At 36.0% G+C, this 25,243-nt stretch overlaps 1 protein-coding gene across 6 annotated transcripts in view; it reads left to right on the forward strand.

The window, feature by feature from the left end:
• Positions 1 to 2,983: 2,983 nt before the first annotated feature.
• LOC121408805 (plexin domain-containing protein 2-like) overlaps positions 2,984 to 25,243 on the forward strand; it is a 40,550-nt gene continuing 18,290 nt past the window's right edge. Inside the window, exons 1-3 of one of the 6 annotated variants that reach the window (XM_041600452.1) lie at positions 2,984 to 3,159; positions 23,458 to 23,599; positions 24,998 to 25,145. In XM_041600452.1, the coding sequence (XP_041456386.1) occupies positions 25,055 to 25,145 (91 nt within the window). In that variant the 5' untranslated portion in view covers positions 2,984 to 3,159; positions 23,458 to 23,599; positions 24,998 to 25,054. Of the gene's footprint in view, positions 3,160 to 10,632; positions 11,058 to 14,428; positions 14,541 to 15,194; positions 15,496 to 23,092; positions 23,190 to 23,457; positions 23,600 to 24,997; positions 25,146 to 25,243 lie in introns of those variants that run through there. The other 5 variants (XM_041600457.1, XM_041600456.1, XM_041600454.1 and 2 more) reach the window with 5 other exon arrangements.

Consider the following 25,243-nt stretch of genomic DNA (forward strand, 5'->3'; position numbering starts at 1 on the left):
CATTTTGACACCATTATCACCAACCTGCGCCTTTCCATCTCAGAGATATCATTATACGGTATATATGAAAAGGTCATTGACCTTTGACCTTGAAAAAAACCACTTTCCCCAACCCGTATTCCTCCTAACTTTTTTTTGGTAAATGTTGACACCCATACCTACTCAAATCAGTTGAAAAACCATTTCCAATAATTTTATTCCAGATTGGCTATTTTGAGGTCTAATTTAGGGATACTAAGAGCTATCTACCCTTTGGAAAAATTGGTGATGCCGAAAAAATGTCTCTGCCGGGAATCGAACCCGGGCCCCCAGCTTTGAACGCCGGTGCCTTAACCACTAGACCACAGAGACGGGTTAATGGTTAGGGCGAGCCTGATCCAATTGACCGTCAGATAGACAGATTTTCGACACCATACCAATTATAATTTCCTTTGTCGGGTGAAGTTGGGTTTTGAACAATGACAAGCCGCCATGCCTCAGCTGGATCAATGCTATTGCTTTGATACAAAGCTAGTGCTTTGATACAGTACACGTATGGGAGAAAGTATACAAATGTGTGTGAGGCTATACATGTACAACAGCTTTGGCAACTCTTTTATTTTAAATATTGTGTAAAGAAATGGATGAAGAGAACAATGGTAGGCGTAGCTTCAATCAAGGTTCCCCAGAGCTATCTACCCTTTGGAAAAGGGTAGATAGCTCTGGGGAACCTTGATTGAAGCTACGCCTACCATTGTTCTCTTCATCCATTTCTGTACACTATATATATATATATATATATATATGTGTGTGTGTGTGAAGCTATATATGTACAACAGCTTTGGCAACTCTTTTATTTAAATATTGTAAAGAAATGGATGAAGAGAACAATGGTAGACGTAGCTGAAATCAAGGTTCCCCAGAGCTATCTACCCTTTGGAAAAATTGGTTATGCCGAAAAAATGTCTCTGCCGGGAATCGAACCCGGGCCCCCAGCTTTGAACGCCGGTGCCTTAACCACTAGACCACAGAGACGGGCTAGTTGTACATGTATAGCTTCACACATTTGTATACTTTCTCACATACGTGTACTGTATCGAAGCAATAGCTTTGATCCAGCTGAGGCATGACGGCTTGTCATTGTTCAAAACCCACCTTCACCCGACAAAGGTAATTGGTATAGTGTCGAAAATCTGTCTTTATGACGGTCAATCGGATCTCGGTCGACCTAGCCACTAGCCCGTCTCTGTGGTCTAGTGGTTAAGGCACCGGCGTTCAAAGCTGGGGGCCGGGGTTCGATTCCCGGCAGAGACATTTTTTCGGCATAACCAATTTTTCCAAAGGGTAGATAGCTCTGGGGAACCTTGATTTCAGCTACGTCTACCATTGTTCTCTTCATAATATATATATATATATATGTGTGTGTGTGTGTGTGTGTGAGCGCGTGTATATGTGGGTGTGTTGTACGATCCAGCGCCTTTGGAACGTAAATGATTTTGCCCCCCAATCTGAAAAATGGATCGACGCCCCTGCTTAAATCAAACTCCCAGCAGAGCATCCATTTGTTAGGGCCTATTAAAAAACTCATGCATCTTTCAATGATCACCATCCTGTCCCCACTTTTAAAATTCTCAATTTTCAATAGGCTTCACTTGAAAACTTCATAAATATATTCCAAAAAAAATGATATCGATTTTTTCACTTTATTGTACCTTTTTTCTCGAAGTAAAGGCATTTCACCACATCTGAAGGCCGCACACCATATAGTTCAGGTCATTATATTAATGAGTTTTCTCCTGATAAGAACAGTGCCGCCGCCCATCACCGTCTTCATATGAATTCACATGATGCACATCACATGAACGTGAATTGGGACTACGGACTATACTGCTTCAGATGCCATATAGCATTCTTCAATTTTACATCTTTAGGCTAGACCTTTGTGTCTGGTGCTTGTGCTTGACGGTGCAGTTGAACAAAAATAAAATCACGAGTGTATGTAAGCATTATCCCGGGGGAGGGGGAGCACTTCCACTCACGAGTGGATACCATGCGCGACCATGGGGTCTCGAAAAGCAACCTAAACACGTAATATTAATATTCTGAAAATGCACCCCTTAACAAGTATTGGCGTGTGAAACCCTACCCTTAACAAGTATTGGAAACAAAACGATACCTTTGGCAAATATTCCCTGAAATGAACCCCTAAACAGCAGGATTTTTTTTATAAGTTACGGGTCCTTCGGTCGTCGGCTTTACCTTATTTGGTTTAGTACGACCCCACCTTCTTCTACACCTTGCGCTAATTGGACTCTATATAAACACGAAGTGTTAGGGCAAAAAGTGCATCCTTTATAAAACAGTTTAATTTTGTTTTATCATCCCCGCAAATTCGACCCTAAACAGGTAGTTTTTCTAGCAAAATAGATACCCTTTTTCATTATTTTTGTGTTTTTGACACCCTTATCACGTTACGTACGTAACGTGCCCTATCGTGAAAAAGACATCCTTTTTACGTGTTTTTTTTTGGTCGCGCATGGTATCCACTCGTCAAAAAAAGTGCCCCCCGGGGGCATTATATGGTTCAGTCAAGTTGGCCCTTATTTTCAAATCGGTAAAAATAAAATATTGTATAATTCGAACAATAAAAAAATAGTGAGTGAATCGAGGGACATCATCGACTGTCTCATTTACATGTCACTGAGTGTTTTGTGAAAAATAATTAAACGAAAATTTTAAAATGTCATAACTTTTTAAAATTTTAATGAAATTTTCAACATTATGCTCGTTTTATTTTTCTCTACTTATTCAAATCAACATTTTTCTGGGGTGGACTTGACATTTAATGATTTATTAATGGCAAGTATGAGTTGTGTTTCCGGTTGTGTAACTTGTGTGCAATTATATTGAAATTATCACCTCTAATTTTGAACCATTATATAACGCAAACTATAGCTATGTTTTGAACACATTCTTTCCACGAGAAGTACGCCCTCTTGTATCAATATCTAGCAATATTGTGTGACTTTTGCATTGCAATTTTTGATGAAGCCCTAGTTTTGGGGATAATTAAATCGTCGATCGATCCGTGGACGTCAGGACTGAATGACGAGTTTCTTGTCCCAATTAACCAGCTAAGCTAACCCAGCCTGAATTTTGAGGTGCAAAAGCAGTAATGTGGTAAGATAATCCTGACGATGAGGGAATTTGTAGCGGTAACACATTTTGCGAACCGTACCAGTCGTGTATGTACGGTACTCGCGTTTCCGTTTTACACCCTGGCGAAGGCATTTTCCGGAAAAGTAGCCAAAAAGCGACTAGTGAAGAGTCTACACACGTCGCTGGTTGCATGCAGCGTGCGACACAGGCGAGTCCACCACCGCATGCAATTTGCACAGTTACTGATCAGAGCACAGAGTTCATCGGCACTTCATGTACAGAGAGAGCGGCAGTCAGGAGTGAAATCCGAACATGCTTTTGCAGTCGCGTTGTTTATGATAGTTTTTTTTTTTTTTATAAATTATTAACTAAATGAATAGAATGACAGACAAAATCAAAATAAACAGATACTTATAATGGAAAGACAAATTGAAGTTTGATGGATTGATACACTTAGAAGCTGCCGAAAGATAGATATAGAAGACTGATAAATAGATAGAGACAAGATAGACAGATAGATAGATAGAAATAGAGAGAGAGAGAGAGGTGGATAGATAAATAGAAAGAGAAAGAGGGAGAGATGGAGATAGATAAATAGAGAGAGGGGGAGAGACAGAGATGTCGATATATAGAGGGAGAGGAGAGAGAGAAAGAGCCGGAGAAGGATACTAGATAGATAGAGAGAGAGAAAGACAGACAGATGGATGGATAGAGAGAGAGAGATAGAGAATTTATAGATAGATGTTAGATAAAGAATGAGAGAGACAGAGAAGATTATTAGATAGATACTGCAGTTACATAGATAGATAGAGATAGACAGAGAGAAAGACAGACATCAGCAAATCGGCAAGGCAAATGATCAAGGCAAACATTCGTATTGAACCTGGAAAGTATAAGCTCAGCTGCATTCGGTGCGGACTTTGGATCGCGCGCCCAGCTGATAATGTATACAAACGTAGACTCTTCACTAGTCGCTTTTTGGCTACTTTTCCGGAAAATGCCTTCGCCAGGGTGTAAAACGGAAACGCGCGTACGGTACATGTATGAGTGCGACACCGGCACGGTACGGTACCTGATGACAATTGACATGTGCACCTTGTTGAGACGTGACACGACGCTATGCCAGCCAGTGCCACTGGCACGGCCCGGCCCAAGCGGTGTCGGAGCTGAGCTCCAACAGAAGGATGGGGGGTCGGGTGTCCGGACACTTTATATTTTTGAAGCCTTCTTTTTTGTCTTTGGATTACACTAAAAGTATAAATTCAATAGTTGTAGTCGTCTTCTATTTTGTTCTTATATTTCCTAACATTTTATACTAAAAATTGATGAAAATTTGCTTGTAATTTTTTCCAAATGACTTTCTAATAAAGTAAAATTGATCGTCCGGACACACAACCTGTCTGGACACACAACAACTGGGTATACTAACGTTAGGCCTTGGCCTGATTAGCTTGTCATTTTCAGGGGGGGTATCTTTAGCACAAAAATGGTGTTAGCTAACACGATTGGTGTTCCAAAAATTGTGTTAGCATGAATTTTAAAATACTTTATAGGTTTACTATTAGACAGTATTTTATGCCAAGCCAAGTAAAAAAAGAAAGTAGTTGATTATTCTCGCGCGCATCTATTTTGGCCGCTGCATGAAATTTTTTACTATTTACCTTTTTAAAAAATTAGTTTTGTATACTAATTTTCAGATTTTCCCCATTATTTACAGATTTCACATTATCTCCTGAATTTGACATGTGGTGTGAATTGTATTTTCCCATGACATACATGTATGTTGTGCTCAGAAGGAGGCAAGATGCAATTTGAAAGATGAGGAAAATCTGAAATTTGTGTACAAAACAAATGCCATTGGAAAGTTGTCCACAAAATCAGCCATTTTGAAGCACGTTTGTCACTTTGAGGATCCCCATAGAAAGTACAACAAGAGTTTTCAAACTCCCATAACTTATTTCATAACCGATTTTGATGAAACTTTTTTTTAATTGTTCCTCTCATTTTACTTTTTCCAAGTAAGATTGCTTCTCTTCTTGGGTTTTGGTCCCCTTTAACGCAATAACTTGAGTTTAACTTAACCTAGGCTCATATAATTTGGTGTGTATAATACTAGCATGGATCCCAGGAAGCCTACATGTATTGAGTTTGAGGTCAAAAGGTCAAGGTCACAGTGACCTGTTTTCATCTTACCCTTCTGCAGTCCTTGTAAACACGATAACTTCAGTTTATTAACCTAGGCTCATGTACATGTAACTTGATGTGTATGATGCTAGCATGAATGCCAGGACGCCTAAAGATTTTGAGGTCAAAAGGTCAAAGGTCTAGATCACAGCGACATGTTTTCATCTTGCCCTTCTGCAGTCCTTGTAAACGGAATACCTTTACAATGTAGTTTGAATGAACTTAACGCAATAACTTGAGTTTAACTTAATCTAGGCTCATATAATTTGGTGTGTATAATACTAGCATGGATCCCAGGAAGCCTATTGAGTTTGAGGTAAAAAGGTCAAGGTCACAGTGACCTGTTTTCATCATACCCTTCTGCAGTCCTTGTAAACACGATAACTTCAGTTTATTAACCTAGGCTCATATACATGTAACCTGGTGTGTATGATTCTAGCATGGATCCTAGTAATTTTGAGGTCAAAAGTCAAGATCATAATGACATGTTTTCCTCTTACCCTTCTGAAGTATTTGTTAACACGTTAACTTTATTTTAACTTCACCTAGGCTCATATAATTTGATGTGTATGATACAAGCATAGATCCCAGGAATTCTTTTGATTTTGAGGTCAGAAGTCAAAGGTGAAGTCGCAATCTTCCGCTTTTCTTGCTTGACCAATAACTCCATTTTTCGCATTACAGGCAGACAACTCTCGCCTTAGCGACACTCTTGTTCAAATTATATTATCCTCATAATTTTACTAATTTTTCAAGGCGCATGCCATGGTCAGTGTGGGATAGCCAGGACTGCAGGAGGTTCCTAGAGAGTAAAAATAATTCTCTTACGTGAGCTTACTCTCCACGGAGCCAGGGCATGCATCCATATCATGTGCGTAGTGGTTGGGAAAAATAGAACTTTCAACCATGTAATTTCCAATTTCCCTGTACATACGTGATCATGCCCTAAAACATGTTTATATGGGAAATAACCTAATTCTTTAAACTATAGGCAATCACATAATTCTTTATACTTGTACCTGTTCCCCTGGGGCAATACTAAAAATATTACTAGGTAGCATATTGTTTTATGTCCTCATAAAAGAAAAGTATAATTTGAAGTAAAAAAACCCATGACAATGTAGCCATTTTATATTGGAGTAAGTGGAAGAGTAGTGCTTGCCTTACATGACTATGACATCATAAATGCAGCCAATTTGAAGCCTCCATTGGGTATGATGATTACCAACTTTTTTTTACAACTTTTGAAATTCATATCTTTCTTATTATTTGTCCAATATTGAAACTTTCACATGTTGAGGTTGTTATCTTGTTTGATTTTTCTTTTTCCTCTAAAAGTAAAAACAACTTCTTAATTTTATTTGGGTTCGATTCCCCTATAAATTGATGAGCTTCATATTTTGCAAGGCAAAACAATACTTTGAGATTGAGATGCATGCATGCATGTTAATTTGACATCAGTATTTTCTGATCAGAAGTCTTCAATATCCAGTTTTGTTTAGACAAACTTAATTTTTTGCAAATCTTTGTAAGTATCCACACATACAAAAAATTGTTCTCCTGAAATTGCTCCATTTTGATTAATTTTTATAAGAACATCATGAATTATGCAATTCTAGAAGGGTAGTCTATGGGTGTAGTAAAAAATGTTGCCAATATGAAACGGTGAATACATAGTACTCAGCTACACTGTTTGGTTCAGCTTCATTCTCAAAGCTTCTCCCTGTGCTGAGCTCTGCGTTAATATGCCACCCCCTACTTCTGTTTGATGACACTTATCGCTCCATCAATAAAAAAGGGTATGAGATTCAATTGAAACTGGTTCGCTATTCGGTCCCAGTTGATCCACATTAAAACAATTTGGTAGCATTTGAAACCAACTGAAGTTTTAGAATCATTCTGGTATTCTTGTATGTAGCATGAACAACAGAATGAATTCATGTAATAATTAAACTAGATTATTACATGTATGTGTGCACTGGTATGTGTCTGAACTAGTGAATAAATATTATTTTTTGTTACGCTGTGGTTTAGTGGCCTTATATTTTACTACGGATTATAAATGGGGAATAATAAACTGGTGATAATGCAAACATCATAACCCTCCCTGTCTATATAATGATCATCATCACAAAGGATTATAATTTGTGAAATAATTTCATGAACAGGCCCCTCTAAAAATGGGTAGTAAAAGGATACACGTTCTTGTTTGATGCCTGTAATAAAAAGTCATCATTGATATATTTTCAGTGTTTGATTTTATGTTCATTTATTGCTTTATAACCTGGCTTGGACACATGCTACCACACAGTCTTTATTTGTAACTATTTTAAGAAGGGTATTGATTCAGGTGGAATATCATACAATGTATTATGTATGCTTTTAATACAACCTTGCAGTTTTATTTGTGACTCTTTGCAGAAGGGCATTAAAGGTATAATAGCAGTTTGTAGTTACAAATGTAAAAGGATATCTATGACACACATTCTAGAACTACATGTACATGTAATACTGGAAACGTGTTCAGGAAACCAGTTTGGAAGATCGCTTTGCTAGCATTCCCACTTGATAACACGAAAGTAGTTTTCAAAATCACTTCACGTAAAGTGATCTTGTTGCTATGGAAACGCTGTCAGAGGGATGACATGTTTTGCGCAAAACTAGAAACCCCAGCATAGGTATTCTGTCTGTCGTGTGGAGTAGCACGCTCAAAATGTGCGAAGATTGCTTCCCAAAGAACGGTTGTGTCCTCACTTACGCTAAAATCTGTTTAACGAGGCAAAGCGATCTTGAAAACTACATCGCGAGGTGGTTTTCTGAACTGGTTTTGAAGATCGCATCCAAGATCGCTTCGTCCATTCTCATTACATGTTTAACAAGTTTCCACTAAAACTAGTTTCAAGTAAACTAGTTTTACGAAGGAAGTGAGAACGGTGTCTAATTGTAATTGGAACTTTGTAATGGATCCTGGCCTAGTGGAAAAAAGGGAAGTATATTGAAAATGATAAAATAGTAATAATTTCCATAACTTTATCAACAGACGTTGGACTTGTTTAAAAAAATTTATAATTGCAATAACAGTTTAAAGCTACTAAAAATTTGATAGGCTGATAATAAACTTGTAGAAATTACGCATTTGTTATTGTAATAAGTATTCATAAAGCAGAAAACTCATTGATGACATTGCTCACTACTAAGTACTATCATTTTTATTTTCAAATCACGAATCAAATTCCAATGCATATTTTCTTTTTCCCCAAATAACTGTTACAAGAAACGCTCTTAAAAATCTCCTACGTCAAGTACAGAGATAATACTTTTGAATTGACTCCTGTAATTATTTGCTACAGGCTAAATGTTTTTTGGAGCTGGCCTGGACCATCCCTTTAAGTACCAGTGATACATGTCATTAGCAAGGAGATGTATATTAATTTTGTTCCTCTTTTATATGTTTACACTGAACTTCCTTTCCAAGCATTCTTTCATCATGTATAAATTTCCCCAAACCCTAGACATTGGGAATTAAAAGATTAAAAGAAATCAGACCTGAGAGAGGATATTGTTTTCTTCTCTATCTGTAATTTAACTGTATGTGAGAAGGGACTCTGTAACATTTTAATGTTTTGTCATGTTTAGATTTTTGAGTATGATTAATGTTTATGATATTAAAAATGTTAATAATAATTGACAAAGATTATTTGGTGCACAGTGGGGATGGGATGGGATGGGGGGGGGGGGTGAGAGGGCTGTGGTAATGATATGCCAATCATTTCACAAGAAATCTACAAAATTGTATAAAAGACTCAGCTGTTAATTTTGCCAACTACATGTACTGAGTACTATTTTTCTGCCAGAATCAAATCATATTTTTTTTTATAGTTGTACTTCTTAGTTGTCATTTTTGGCAGTTCCACATTTACCAGTATCTAAATTATGGAAAATTCCTTTAAAAGGACCGCACACCTTACGATTGACAGTCTGCAATGCAGTTTCAGAATAAAATGTAGTAGAAATTGATGCTAGTATTGAGACTTGGAATATCTTACTGTGTAATGTTCTAAATCATGGTACGAATACCTGTGTTCAAATCTGTGACTGTGCTATCATCCTTAGAATAAAAGCGAATTTAATATCGAGTCGTAATGATGTCATAGCAGCCGTACGAATGCATACAATTTGAAGCTAATTTGGCCTTTACTCTAAAATAAAGGCTTGTAATTTTTCAAAATGGTGATATTAGTATTCTTTCAATTAATTTTAACCTCAAATAAAATGATATGTTCCATTCACTTTTTCAGAAAATGAGCAAAATGCAATTTGTTCCAAAATCGGATCGCGAACAGTCGTAAGGTGTTCGGTGGCCGTAAAAGGTCTGCACTATGAGGCAGTCCATAAAAACTAATGTCATGGTATCAAACTATCAATACTGGTTAGGTATTTCATTAAAATAATGAAGTGGACAAATGAGGCTGAGAATATGCATCTTATAAAATGAGATTGATTTAAAGAGAAATGAACTGATGAAAAAGGAGAAGTGGTTAGATTGAATGTAATGAGATACATCCTTGTATGAGAGAGTGAGAGAGAGAGAGAGACTGAGATGGTAGGGTAGGGAGATGTGGAGAGAGTGGGAAAAGGAGGAAGTAGGATCTGATACGTTAGGGTCTGGAGAGGGCTTTAATAGTCTTTGCTTAAAGTGGTACTCCAGGTTGAAAATGATATAATTCAAGGCTTTGAATTAGTAAATTCAGACAAACATAAGAATTAACCAAAATCAGACAAGGAATGAAAAAAATATGACATTTGAAATTTTGCATTATTTTAGAGAAACAGTTTAATGCATCTTCATGAATATGCAATGAGTAAGCCAGCGGTGTCGTATCCCAACTTTTGTATTGTGTTACATGTACTCCATCCCCACTTTTGTATAGTTTGTATTACATGAAGTTTTACATTCAAATTTTGTCCTCTAAGAATGGAAAAAAAAAATATTGGATTCGTTCGTAATAATGATTCAATGTGTATTAGATCATCACTTCAACACATTTTGTTACAATCTATGTATCCTACATACATGTTTGAAAATGTGACATAATTATGATTTCTTGTACATGATAAGAAAAGGAAAAGTGGGAACATGACATCATCCCACCTATTATTTGACACCATGAATAGAGCGGTTTTCACAAAATATCCCTTAACTTTAACAAACATCAATGACTTCCTTATTTGTTAGATTTCTATGAAATTCCCAGTGTTTTGTGCAAAATATGTTTTAAGCTAAGGTATAATAATTCTTAGCCCAGAGTATCCCTTTAATAGTGGGCTAAAAATACTTATGATTCTGAATCAGACATACTGTCAGACATTTTGTAAAATGTCCAACTTTACCCGTACAGTACTTGGTTTAAGAGCTGGTCTGCAATCAGATGACACCAAAGACTAGTCAAGTAAGACGCGGGAGTAACTTTTCGATCAGGATCATATTCACCGGCATGTGACCGGGAAATATGCTTAGTCTTGAATTACTCAGTAAATACTGGTGCATCTGAGGCAGGCAAGGGGCAAAGATCCTAGTGGCTCATTAGCACCAAGGTAGACAGTTGGGTTAACTTGTATGTGATTAGAGCACGGAGAAGCCATTTCAGGATGTAAATGTCTGTCGTAGGATTTTATTGACTATTTCCCATCATCGCTCAAGTTGACTTAAAAAAAAGTTCTCATCTGCATTGCTGGTGAGTTTATTATTTTTTTACTGAATATAAATTTTACTTATGACTGTAAACTTTAAAACAAGCCGTCTTTTGTACTTATATTAGGACATTTTTGGGGAGATTTTATAATTAGACTGATAAAGACTTTTGCCTGAATTGAATCTTCAGTATTGTCTTGATTTAGGGTCAGGAGAGATGATGAATCATGTCAAGAGGGAGAAGGAGAAGGAAAATTGGTAGGAAGAGAAGAAGGGAGAGGGAGAAAGAGAAGAAAATGAAGGAGTAGATAGAAGAGGAAAAAAAGGAGGATGAGGAGGAGAAGAAGAAGAAGTAGAGGGAAAAGAAACAGGGAGGAAGGAATAGGCAGAGAGAAGAAGAGGGAGGAGAAGGAGAATGAGAAGAGAAGGAAACATTCAACAAGGACTTGAAACACTCAAAAGGAGGAATAAGCAACCATCCAACTACATGTATATTGTTCAGGGACTTTTATAAAGATCATCATGAGTTTTGCCTTTCCTCAACAGTACCTTGAAACTCCATTTAGTAATTTTGATTTGTATACACTCAATGATGAAATGATGTACATGCTGAAAATATTAAATCCCTTCCCCAGGTTCGTCATACGTCGGGTCTATTTATGATCATGAGGAACTAAAAATAAACTCACCTTTTCCGGGGTAGGAACTACTGCTTTTGAAATCCTACGGGGTAAAGGTTTGTTCCCCCTACCTTTCATATTATATGAACTCGTCAGCCTTTGATTTTTAAGCCTGCAAAATACCCGGTATTATTAGTGTTTAAAACTTGCCTTATCGAAAACTGCAAAGATAATTTCCTGAAATATTTGTACATTCCATACTTGAATAGTGGTTTATACCATGTAGCAAAACATGCCTGTGGTTAAGTTAGAATTTTGTGGGGATCCTGACAAAGGTAATTTTTTCTTGTAAATTGTTGAAATACATCAATGAAATATGTTTTTTCATACAATCCATGCCAAAACCACTTTAGGATATGGGCCTTTTTTTTTGGGGGGGGGGGGTTCCCAAAAGTTTTGTCTTGGAGCAGTATCCTTTACATTTTAATGCAGATACAGATCATGTACACAGTCATTACATGTAGTTTATTTTGCAACTTAATTTTTCAAACATGGATTTGATGTGCACAAAAAGTATGTTTCTACAGTACAAGGAAGAAAAATGTGTATGTTCTTTTTGTCACTTCTTGAAATAGATTCACATTGATGTCATTTTAGCCTTTGTGGCTATGACACAATGCTTTTATGGAAGTGAGTCAAGCGCACAGTCTTCTGCCTTTCAAGGCCAGGGAAGGTTGGGTAGAATTGAACAAAGAAACAACTAGAATACTCTATCTGCATAGTACTCCTCATAATCAATATAAATTAGAATTGTAGAGGTCATAGAATCGGTTTATATTCACTGGTTTACAAGCAGTGGTCTACTTCTCAGATTATCAAATATCACATAGGCTGAGCTCATTTGGTATACTTACCATTTGATTGACACTATTCTTGGTCCAACACCCACTTTGTAATCTGAGGTGCTGAGACATTTGCTCCTGTCTAAATATCTCAAAGGGCATAGGGTTAGAGTTAGCGTTGTGATAAAGCTTTTGGTTCAGAATAGTGTAAAGATGAGGATTAGGGTTTTTTGTCTCACCTGCATAGCAGAGTGAGACTATAGGCGCCGCTTTTCCGACGGCGGCGGCGGCGTCAACATCAAATCTTAACCTGAGGTTAAGTTTTTGAAATGACATCATAACTTAGAAAGTATATGGACCTAGTTCATAAAACTTGGCCATAAGGTTAATCAAGTATTACTGAATATCCTATTAGAGTTTCATGTCACATGACCAAGGTCAAAGGTCATTTAGGGTCAATCAACTTTAGACCATGTTGGGGGAATCAACATCAAAATCTTAACCTGAGGTTAAGTTTTTGAAATGTCATCATAACTTAGAAAGTATATGGACCTAGTTCATAAAACTTGGCCATAAGGTTAATCAAGTATTACTGAACGTCCTATTAGAGTTTCATGTCACATGACCAAGGTCAAAGGTCATTTAGGGTCAATGAACTTAGACCATGTTGGGGGAATCAACATCAAAATCTTAACCTGAGGTTAAGTTTTTGAAATGTCATCATAACTTAGAAAATATATGGACCTAGTTCATTAAACTTGGACATAAGGTCAATCATGTATCACCAAACATCCTGCGTGAGTTTCATGTCACATGACCAAGGTCAAAGGTCATTTAGGGTAAATGAACTTTGGCCGATTTGGGGGTATCTGTTGAATTACAATCAAAACTTTAAAAGTTTTTAGATCTGATTCATGAAACTTGGACATAATAGTAATCAAGTATCACTGAACATCCTGTGCAAGTTTCAGGTCACATGATCAAGGTCAAAGGCCATTTAGGGTCAATGAACTTAGGCTGAATTGGGGGTATTTGTTGAATTACCATAATTTTGAAAGTATGTTGGTCTAGTTCATAAATCTTGGACATAAGAGTAATCAAGTATCACTGAACATCCTGTGCGCATTTTAGGTCACATGAACAAGGTCAAAGGTCAATGAACTTTGGCCATAATGGGGGTATCTGTTGAATTACCATCATAACTTTGCAAGTTTATTGATCTGACTTTTGAAACTTGGACATAAGAGTAATCAAGTATCATTGAATATCCTGTGCAAGTTTCAGGTCACATGATCAAGGTCAAAGGTCATGTGAGGTCAATGAATTTTGGCCACATTGGGGGTATTTGTTGAATTACCATCCTATCTCTGTAAGTCTATTGGTCTAGTTCATAAAACGTGGAAATAAGAGTAACCAAGTGTCACTGAACATCTTGTGCGAGTTATAGTAGTTTTCAAAGTCAGCAATGCTGCTATGTTGAATCGCGTGATGCAGGTGAGACGGCCAGAGGCATTCCACTTGTTTAGTTTTGGAGGTTAGGTTTTAGGTTTGGCTTAACTTTTAGATTTTTCCATCAGAGCAATTGTCGCCAGAGCAAATTCCATGGAACCAATTCTCAATGTTTTTTTTTTTTGACCAAGTGGATATATATATATATGAGACAATATGAGTACTGTTTAACTGGAAATATTTAAATACAAAGTGGTAAATGTGCGAGATGACAATTAGACCAACTTGTTAGTATACAGTCTGGTTTTAAGTGAAGTAGGAAGACCATGTAGGATGAGATCATGTGACCAAACAAAAAGTAGACAAGGTGAGTGTAGACCAATCAGCAATGGATATGAATTAGAATTGTAGAGGTCATAGGGGTAAGGAGTTCTTTATGACTTCCTTTGGAGGGGTACCAGTACCTTCCATGATGAGTAATTCTTGGAACATCTTAATACAGCCTTCCGCTCCTGTAAAAAGCACATGTATGGAAAATTGTGAACATTTAAGCATTACTACCACCATGTATCCATGTGCATTGGATTTTGTAGGATAAGAATTAACATTTACCAGGTAGGTAGAAAAATGCTATTGCCTGTGTTGTACTTTGCTCATACTCATAGGGTATAAAGTGTTGGTCTTCAGTTTGTTTGCTAGTTATTTTGATGTGATTCACTCACTTTCATCAAATGTAAATGTTTACCGTTTTTAAAAGGGAGTATTACATTTATGTATTCTGTTTTCATACAAGTACACAGAATGTGAAGGGGGGGGGGGATGTGCTGCTTCCAAATCAGAAAAAAATGGGCAAGTAATTATGTACAGTGTAATAATTGGGGTGCAGACTGCAGTCATACATTGATGTTTTTCGCTTCTCACTTACATTTCATCTGAAATCAATATCAAATCACAATATGTGTGGGCAAGTATGTGGTAAAGTTTATTTTCCTTCATTATTAGGTAAACATTTTGTTTTCCGTTACTTGTACACATACATGTATACACTATAATTAGTTTTAAAGTAAATGTGACATTTAAACAATGTCAGTCAAATCTCAATACCTTTTTTTGATTGAGGGGTAGACTGAATTTCAAGTTTCCTGCACTTGCAGTTTTCAGAGACAAGGATCTAGAAATTACCAAGGACATGATATTTCAGTGATCCAAATTTAGTTAGAGCCCCATCTTCATTCCCAGAGAAATGTCTGCAATTGTGAGGGAGTACACTCAACACGCATGCTGCAGAAATCTTTGGAACCAACTTGTGTTAATCCTGTGTAGCTCACTTGCGTGTTGTCCTGACTGTGTATTAAAGAGAAAAGACACAGTTTATAAGAAGAAGGAAGTTGGTCATTATGATCAGTGCCAGCAGCAGTTGACATAAAGGGGGCTCTTTCACTTAATTGAGGATTGTACAAATCATTTGGATATAGGTGCTGAGCAACTATATTCGTAGACTGTATCTGATGGAATATTATTTTGGAGGAATATAGGTTCTGAAAATCGCTGATTCTTACTTCTATATTTGGTAAGTTTGCTTTAAAATTTACCAATTAGTTAGGGCACATGGACTGTTCATAGAAATATAATTTCTATTTTCTACTTTGCAATACAAAAGAAATCCTATAAATGGGATGGTGCGTTATTAAATTTATCTGTCACATTTTTTGTGTGATGTGTAGGATTCTTACAATAGGCCTACATATAGTATGTTCAGTATTTAGCGTTTTTTTTTATTCAATACAAAAGCTAACCTGCTTTATGAAAGCAATCACCTGTATAGAAGGAATACCCTTGAACACCCCTCCCCCCACAAAAGACTGTCCATGATCATGACCACCTTCTCATAAAGACCACTTTTCTTGTCTCCCTGCATTTTATGGTAGTTTTTACAAGTTTCACAGTAATTATTATTTGAGTTTTTATTTGTTCTCTTTGTTTTTATCATTGACCAAATAAAACATACAAATACCCTGGCAGCTGCTCCTGTGAACATTTTTGTTGCTTTTCAGTGAAAGCTCATAGACGTATTAATGAGGATGGTGACATAGTCATCACTCATTGGAGTATTGTATTTCCGTACACTTATGTTGCATTTGGAGTGAAAGATAACAATTTTGATATTCATATCTTATAATCTATACTTATGTTTGATTTGTATCTGAAAAGATACAAGTGATACATGAATATCAAATAGCTTCAATGATGTACACCATGGGATTATGATATCATTTGCACACAAGTTGTTTGATGTAGATTTGCTGATTCTGTTGTACAAGAGATTTGGTTGTGTTGATTTCCAGGGAATCGTTCATTTTCAAGTTAGATTTTATTGGTGTCTAAGATTTCTTGAATCTAACAAAATAATGCACCATACAGCTTTACATTTATCTATCATTTATGAGCACAAAAGTCTTGCTTCAGATCTGTGGAGCCTTGATAGAGGTACATGTATTGTATTGTATTGTAAAGCATTGGTCATATAATTCATTAATAGATTTACATAAGTTATTTTTCCATTCATTTGTTTTACTTAATTATTTAGAAATATATGCACAAGTCATTCTGAGAGCAGAAGTAATCATGTGTTTTAATAATAAATGTCACACTTTGTACTTTAACAAATCTAATAGAGGAAAGCATCTCAAGAAAATAGTTTTGAGAAAAAGAATTAAGAGAGATAATACTCTTCCAGAAAAAGTTTGAGAGAATTAAAAAAAATTTGAAAAAGGAAAAAAACACACATAGAGATGGCAAAGAGAGCTATTGAGGGATGTTGAGTAGGGATAATCACCACAATGGGATGATTATCTATTCATTTCTTTTCTACTGTTCTGATTGTAGCCCATCCTTCAGCACTCCTTGTTGACCTTCAATATACAGGTCTATTCTATGAAGATTATTTTGGTCTACACCTAGTTGTAGTAGTATGTACCTTTGTTTTCTTTGCTTTTTTTTTTTTGGGGGGGGGTACAGTTTGTATAACTGCCTGTGTATACAATGCAGAAATTTTCATCAAATCTGGTTGATATGCTCTTTCTACATACTTTTTTTTGCATTTACATGTTTTGTAGTCTGTAGTCCTGACTCATCAACAGACAGTGGTCTGTAGAGGTTCAAAACAGACTCTGATTCCAAAACTAGAGGAAGCCATTGGGGATTTTTAAATCAGTGGCAAGGAGGGTTGGTTGATATGGAGACTAGTCTGCAGATACAGTCCATGATTGAAACTTTGATCAACAAGTGGGTCTTCACCGAAGACTAGCACCTGAGTGAGAGGGTCTCCAGTACACAAGCCATTGTAGGGGGTGCCTTCAGAAGCTGTAAATCAGTTGAGGGGTTTGCACAGCTCAGCAGATTATGTAGAGACCCAGCTGCCATAAGGTCTGATTGAACAGACTAATGAGCTAAGAGATGCCTGTATTGAGCCTTTTTTTTGCAATTGCTCAATTGCATTGCACTGGAAGACACGCTGGCTTACACTTTCACTGTTGCAAAAAGAAAACAATTTCATCTTGTTCAATAGCTTCAAGGACCCTTTAGCAGCTTGCACCCCCCTACAAAAGAGCATTGTGGCCCAGTAGATTAGTCTGCAAACTTTGAAACAGAGAGTCATGGGTTCAAATCCCAGCCATGGTGTAGTTTCCTTCAGCAAGAAATTTATTCACATTTTGCTGCACTCAACCAGGTGAAGAGAATGGGTACCTGGCAGGAATTTATTCCTTGAAATGCACTGACCGCTGGAATGCTGCTTGAGCTACAGCCAGGGTAATATATCTAAGTCCTTTGGAAGCGCATAGAGACTTTATTCATTACCCCCAGTATGTGATATGTGCTATACAAGAACTGTCTATTACTATTACTAGTATTCATGGAATACCTGGGGGCTGTTTCATAAAGCTGTTCATAAGTTAAGAGCGACTTTAAGAACGACTGGTGATCCTTTCTTACGCGCTTAACCATCGCCAATTAATATACCATTTACCGCAAGAAAGGATCACCAGTCGTTCTTAAAGTCGCTCTTAACATACGAACAGCTTTATGAAACACCCACCTGGATTTGCCAATGTTATAATAAACTTCATTCTGCACATTTCTCTGCAGAGCCATACATTCAAGCAATTTGTATGGTGTCATACCATGGAGCTATTACAAAATGCAGAGTTTTAAGGTTTTTCATTTTAATGTTACAATCGTAGAAGTGATAACAGCCATGTGTTTGAATGATAAATCTCATTCATGTCATTCATAGATAATCCTCTTTAATCCTTTCTTGATCTGTGTATTTTGTAGGGAGCTCAGAACAGGCACACTGTAAAGCCATGCTGTAAATAATGCAGAATTTTAAATCCCTTGCCCTCCCAAAGGAATACCACAATCTTGTACATGTAGCTATAGCTTCAGCTAAATGGATGTAGAAATGCGTTGAAGATAATCTACAGTTACTTTAATGTAATAGAAGTGCTCCTTTGCAAAGGCAGAATAAGCATTTTCAGAGTGTTCTGAAACACTTCCATAAACATACTTTCACAGAGTCTTGTTTGTGCTTCTTTTTTTTAAAGGTATATGTTTTGTTTAATACTGAGAAGGAAAGGTCAAATTGAGGTGCACAATTTTTGTCTCGCCTGCATAGCAGAGCGAGACTTTAGGTGTAGGCGCCTTTTTCAGACTGCAGAGGCGTCAACATTGGAATCATAACCGAAAGTTTATTTTTAAAAATGACATCATATTTTAGTTCATGAAAATTTGACATGAGGGTAATCAAGTATTACTGAACATCCTGCCTGAGTTTCAGGTCACATGACCAAGGTCAAAGGTCATTTGGGGTCAATGAATTGAGACCCTGTTGGGGGAATCAACATCGAAATCTTAAACCTAAGGTTAAGTTGCATTTATGCTTCTCCAGAAATTCTTCTTGGATTAACTTTAATTGTATTATAAGTTCACACTTTTTTTGTTAGTTTACAATCAGCTTTTAAATGAAAATGATATCATAGGGACATGTTTTATTTTTAACTATTAAGAACATGTAATAAAGTCTTATAATGGGAAGCATAAAAGCCCAAGTTGTAGATTTTTTTTTTGCTCTATCTGATCCATCAAGAGTTATGAAGCCAAGCTTTGTTGACTCAGGATTGTAAGGATATTGGTCAATTAACAATCTGGTCTTGGACCTTTAATGATTTGCATGAAGGATATGACAAATCCCCCTAGTTCTATTATTAACTTTACTAACATTTTGGTTTGCCTCATTTCAGTGCAGCATGAAGGTTATGTACACAGTGTTTGCAGTAAAATTGATATTGGAAACTTATCAAAGTTGCTTTGAATAGAGGACTTAAAACGCCATTGAAGGCCATAGCTGTAGTTGCCCTGTTAATTGACCTTGATTCCCCTCTCATTGACCTTGAAGATTTGTTGTGCCCTTTTAACCCTTTTGAAATTTTTCTGATTAGGTGGTTTCAAACCGCCTAGATCACAAGAATCCCCGTTAAATTACAAGAACTTTTTTAGGCTAAAAAATACCCATTATTCCTGCATTCACACCGCCCTGAAACATAAACTTTCGGAATAAGTTTTCGAAGTTACGAGCATGCACAGTATGGTCTGATAAGCAGGCAAGGCGCGAGATTCAAAATCACTAGCCCAGCAGCCACCCGCGGCTTCCGCGCCCAACGACCCACTGGGCTAAAAGTTCCCGTAATTTGCTTTCACATCGCCAAAATACCTGCGACCTTGGAAAAATCCCTGCGAAAGTTCTCGTAATTTCGCCAAGTACCTACTATTTAGCGGGTATTTTCTTTCGGGGAAATTACGCGTAGTTTGCTTTCACATTACCAAAATACCTGGTATTTTCTGATCGGGGTAAATTTCCCGATCAGAGAATACCTGGAACTGACGAACTTCGAAGCGGTCTGAAACCACCTTTTGTGAGCACTGTATTATGTAATTTTACCTTATGGAAAAGTAGCCTTGCCTCAAATATAAACCCTGATATATAAAGATGCATTAAGATTATGTGAGATTTTACTAAAAGAAAAAAGGTGAATATCAAGTCTATTTGATGACAGAATGGGTGCATTTAATTTTCACTCGGGCACCTTACTAAAAAGGTCAGACCTGTGTTGATGTATGACACTGGCATATTGCCTTTGAATCCACTACAAAGGTGCTATATAATGCATCTTTAAAATGTGGCTTTCCTATTGTATTGTGTATGATGAATATGAAGGTAAGAAATCTGAAGACAATTTCAGGATTTCTGCATAAAAGGGAAATTGACCCTCTGTTGAAATTATAGCAATTTGTGTCTATGGTGAAGATCTCTCTCATTTGTTCTTCGAATACATAACTAGGATTTGTTTAAATTGTTTGTGAGAAGAGCATATTATTGACCATTTTAAAATAATTTTTGCTACCTAATAGCCAATTTAACTTTTTATTACCAATTTCAAATTGAGCTAGGTTATGCTGATTCATGTAAACGGCTGTCATAACTGGATGATTTAGCCAGCAAGCCATGTACATGTACGTATGGCAAGCCATTTTATCATAGGGACCTTTTCCTGTATGTATTTATTGATATTTTGTTTTGTGATAAATGGCAATTCTTGACATCAAAAACTGAATTATGATAAAATGGCTTGCCTTAAAATGGTTTGTCATAACTTGGCATCATAAACAAAATCAAATCATCAGCATTCATCCGAACCATCGTATCAGTCAATTTTGGTAAAAATGCAGAAAATTAAAGTACAATTTAAGTCCTATTCTATAACTAAATTTCTAGGCAGTAATTTATTTTAGTTTTTGAGATACATGTATATGAGGTGATTTTCACGGCGATGACAAACAATTTTAATAAAATGTGCAAACCCATTGGAATGTGTACTGTAGCAGAGTGATACGATGTTTTGACTGATCATGATTTCAATGCGCGTGGTCAGCTAAATCGTCGTATGCGGCCTTTGACACTGCATTGACTTTGCACATGAAAAGCAATACGTTTTGACTGACCGTGCGCATTGAAATCACAGTCAGGATTGTTGTATCCCTAATGGCGTTTTTGTACAGGGGAAATCTAAACCGCTCAAACCGAAATTACAAGCATAGAGCTCTTTTGTGATATTTTCTCTGATCGATCCTTGGTTTTCTGTTAAAATATGGGTACCAATGTCAAGCAATTGTTTTGGTCTTTCCAACCATGTATTTTTCTAGCAATGAATATGTTGTAAGGCTGGGGAACTAAGTGTCTTAGTGTGAAAATATTAGTAAACTTTGAAGTTTTCTCTGAAGTGGGTTTGCATTGTCGTATGTGTGATACGACGGTCAGATGACTGAGGACGAAATGGTCCAACACCACTTTCTGTAGATCAATTTTTAAGACAAACTGATCATCATTTGACAAAGATTGGGAAATATGAGGAAGTGTGCAGTGCAGAAAATAGTATATGACCAAGTTTGTACATATTTTTATTTTGTAAGATGGTTGTGGAAGTACAGTACATTCATAGACATACAGGTACAGTTATACTATTGTAGTATGAATGTGATCTAGTTGTCACATGTGGAGAGTATTCTTCAAATAATCGAGTTCATGAAAAATATCATTTTTAACTTACTGAATGACTCACTTTTCCTGAGTGGTAGCATGATGTAAGGACAGCCAGAGTGTGGTGTTCTGATTTCATATTTTGTACCAAACTAGCCACATTTGGTATGTACTTTATGCATGTATCTGGGAGCCACTTTCTTTTAAGGATGTTCCAGAGTTAAGCATGTCATTTTCACCAAAATTTGTACAGAGTTACAAATAGCACCTGAATATTCCAAATATGCTAAAATTAACATGGGTTCGTGTACTTGATTTTTTGCTATCGAGCTTTGAAGTTCACCCATTTGCAAGGTCTCAAGAAATACGCAATAAGAATAATTTTGCTCTTTTAAACCGAACGAGATCACAAAGTTGAGTGTAAGATAAAGAATCCACTCATATTGCTATTTGTTCGCTATTTAAAGAGTAGTAGCACCTTCAATTTTGAAAATAAGGTGTGAAAGGTAACAAAAATATCTAAAGTTTTTAATTTTTATAACAAATTTAACAAGTACAATCTTTGAATAAGGAAAATTCTACACCACTATCCTATTTAATCAAACTCATGGTCATATTCGTCATACTTTGCAGCACTGCAAAGTAAAGAAATTTGAAGAGGTAGAGGCATTTAAAAATTAGTCAATATATTATTTTCAGGAACAGCTTCGTAAAATAACACATCAAGATTTGATGTTAGAGTTTGGAAAAATCAGCTGATACGTTGTAGCTGATTACCAACCTGTTCACTTATTGTGACATCTCCTGCATGGCGTAAACAGATAATCTAGCCATTTAGAATAAGTGGTGATAGACCAAGTATATATTAGACAAAATGAGTAGTATCACTGGAAATAAAATACAATGGGTTAATAGGCTAAGTATGGCAATTAGACTGAATCATGGTTAGTAGACTTGCCAGGATTAGATCATTTTGGATGAGACTAAACAAAATACAGACATAGTGACAATTTCTTTTTAAAGGAAAATTATAGGAAAGCTTATTTTCAAAAGAAAATCACAAGGAAAGAAATGAAATAGCAAAAAGGAGGAAGTTTTGATCATAAAATCAATCATGTAAGTGACAATTTTGCCAGTAATGGACTACATGCATACAGAAACAAAGAAAAAGAGAAGAATACATGTATATGATTTCACAGACATTTCATTTTTAAATACATGTATATTGGTTATGGAAAATGAAGCAACAACAGAAAATACTGTAAGTGTTGCCAATTCAAAGTATACATGTAAAAGGTAATCTATGGCTTTAAATACCGGTAATTGATTGGAATATTTAATGTAGCAAATGTGACTTAAGTCATTTAAGGGATTACAAAATCATGAATAGTTACATAAGTCTGTAAAATAAGACAAAATCATGAATAGTTACATAAGTCTGTGTATATGGTGGGAGTAGTGTGATGCATGTACCTGCAATAATGTACAAGTGCTTTTCAGTTTCTTTTGATTATTTCTTTTGATTAAATTTAGCCACATTTGCTGGTACTGTGATAATAAACGGAGACAGAAGATTCACATCCGTTACATGATAGACTACATACCAGGGATTTTATATACAGTGAGCAGAGGAAATTTCTGAATGCTGTAATTAGAATGGGCGGTGCTAGGTACTGGACAATAAAATCATGAAGTTTGCACTTTTTATTGTACTTTTCCATTGATGTAGAAAGGATTTTGGATATCTTATATTCATCTGATTTTGAATTTGTGAACAATACATGTGTACATTTCATGTGGTTTGCTTCAGTACCATTTATGATTGTGACAATTTGTTTTCAAGATGGAAGTTCCCGCTTTTGTAGATTTAATATAGTTTTTACACAATCCAACAAAACATTAAATGAATTGGATTTGTTTTTGTTTGCCTTTGAACAGATAGAGCTTAATAAAAACAAACACAAGAGGGCTGTTTACAAGCTATCCACAATAATATAGAGAATCTGGAGTTGAGTCTGAGCAACATTTCATCTTTTTTATGCGGAACAGGATCACTGTTATCTGGAGTCGCACCAATCATGTGAGTACTACACTTTTTCTTTCTGTCAGAAATTTCAAAATTGAGATGCCAGCCTTTCACAGGTTTGCTTTAATATGTGGAAAAAAATTTGAATAAAAGGACCTGTCATGGGATACAAGCCAATGCTTATGGCATTAATTAGCAAGTGAAGATTTTATATTAGTATGTTTCATATACATATTAGATAGGTCAGGTGAGGTAATATTCATGAAATTGAAGGTAGTTCGCTCCAAAATGTGGGTTTTATGAGAAATGTATGTATTGTTTTGTGTTAAGGAAAACATGTACTCTGCATAATACTGCAGATTTAAGTATGTCTATATGATACTAAAAATGATTAGAAATAGAAGGTGAATAAGAAATCAAACTTTCCTTGGAAAAGTAGCGTTTTCAGTCATTGTAATGTTATCAATGTTGTTCCCAAGACACAATTCAAATTAGAATTTTAAGTTCATTTCCTGTAGCATTTCAATTTGATGGTTTTGCATTTCTGCAGGTACATGTAACTTCAGATATACCTACATTGTACTTGTATATATGTAATGTACATTACCAATAGAACGAGCACTGAAATGTGAGGTGTATTGAGCTTTTATGTATACACAGTCGTTTCATTTTGCTACCTTATTACACAAATGTATGTACCCTAAATCAAGTTCCATTAATGAGGTATATGATGAAAAAAAATGATTGTCTGAAATGGTCTTAAAATAACCTTTTGAGTGATGATATCAGTCAGCTGGAAGGTAGTTCAAAGAGTTAATTAAATCCTTGGAATATTACCAACACATTCTATAACTTTAGGACACCATTTACTGTTGTGTGCAAAAATCAGTTGTTCACTTCTCTATCTCGTAGAAAGAATTTGTAATGAGCAACATTCAGACTGTAATTTCTATGCCCATCATGCCCATTCATTTAGTAATACGTAAACAAAAATTTACATTTATGTATTACGATTACCAGATTAACAGATAACAAAAATTGGTAAAGGCATGCCACATTTCCTCATAGAGGACATGAAACAGACAATGTCAGCTGGAGTAAAATATGTTTTACCTTGATCCCCTCTTGATAATGAAGTATCTTTCAAATTTAAATGTCCCTCGTATGAAGGTTAGATGAATTAACTACATGTATATTTACTAGTACATAAATGCCTGTAGGACATTTGACATTTACATGTTGACTTATCATCAAATTTCTTGGTATACATTGTATGAAGTGTCGGACATCTAGGCCTACAGTATACTCTCTATTAGTCCCCAAGTGCAGTCTCCATGAATGTGTCATCTTTATGATTGCAAGATTGGAGCACTGCATGATAATCGAAATTTTTTTCACATTTACACTTGTTTGTTTCACTTTTCCCCTTCCTATATATTTTTTACTCTGCAGATATTTGTTGATGCGTGAGGGTTTGTCAGAAACCAGTGTGTAAAGTAAGCTGTTACCATGGCAACCACATCATCATCGTCATCATCATGGATGCTGATTTTAGCATGCCTTATTGTTTTATTGTGCAAAGAGTGTCATTCATTAACAGGTGAGCAAAAGTAGAAAAGTAGAACATAATTACTTCAATTACTTTTTCATTGAATATACATGTATATGGTCAAGTGAAAAGATTCACAAATTTGTTCA

The sequence above is a fragment of the Lytechinus variegatus genome, chromosome 2 (assembly GCF_018143015.1).
Source record: "Lytechinus variegatus isolate NC3 chromosome 2, Lvar_3.0, whole genome shotgun sequence".
NCBI classification, from domain to species: domain Eukaryota; kingdom Metazoa; phylum Echinodermata; class Echinoidea; order Temnopleuroida; family Toxopneustidae; genus Lytechinus; species Lytechinus variegatus.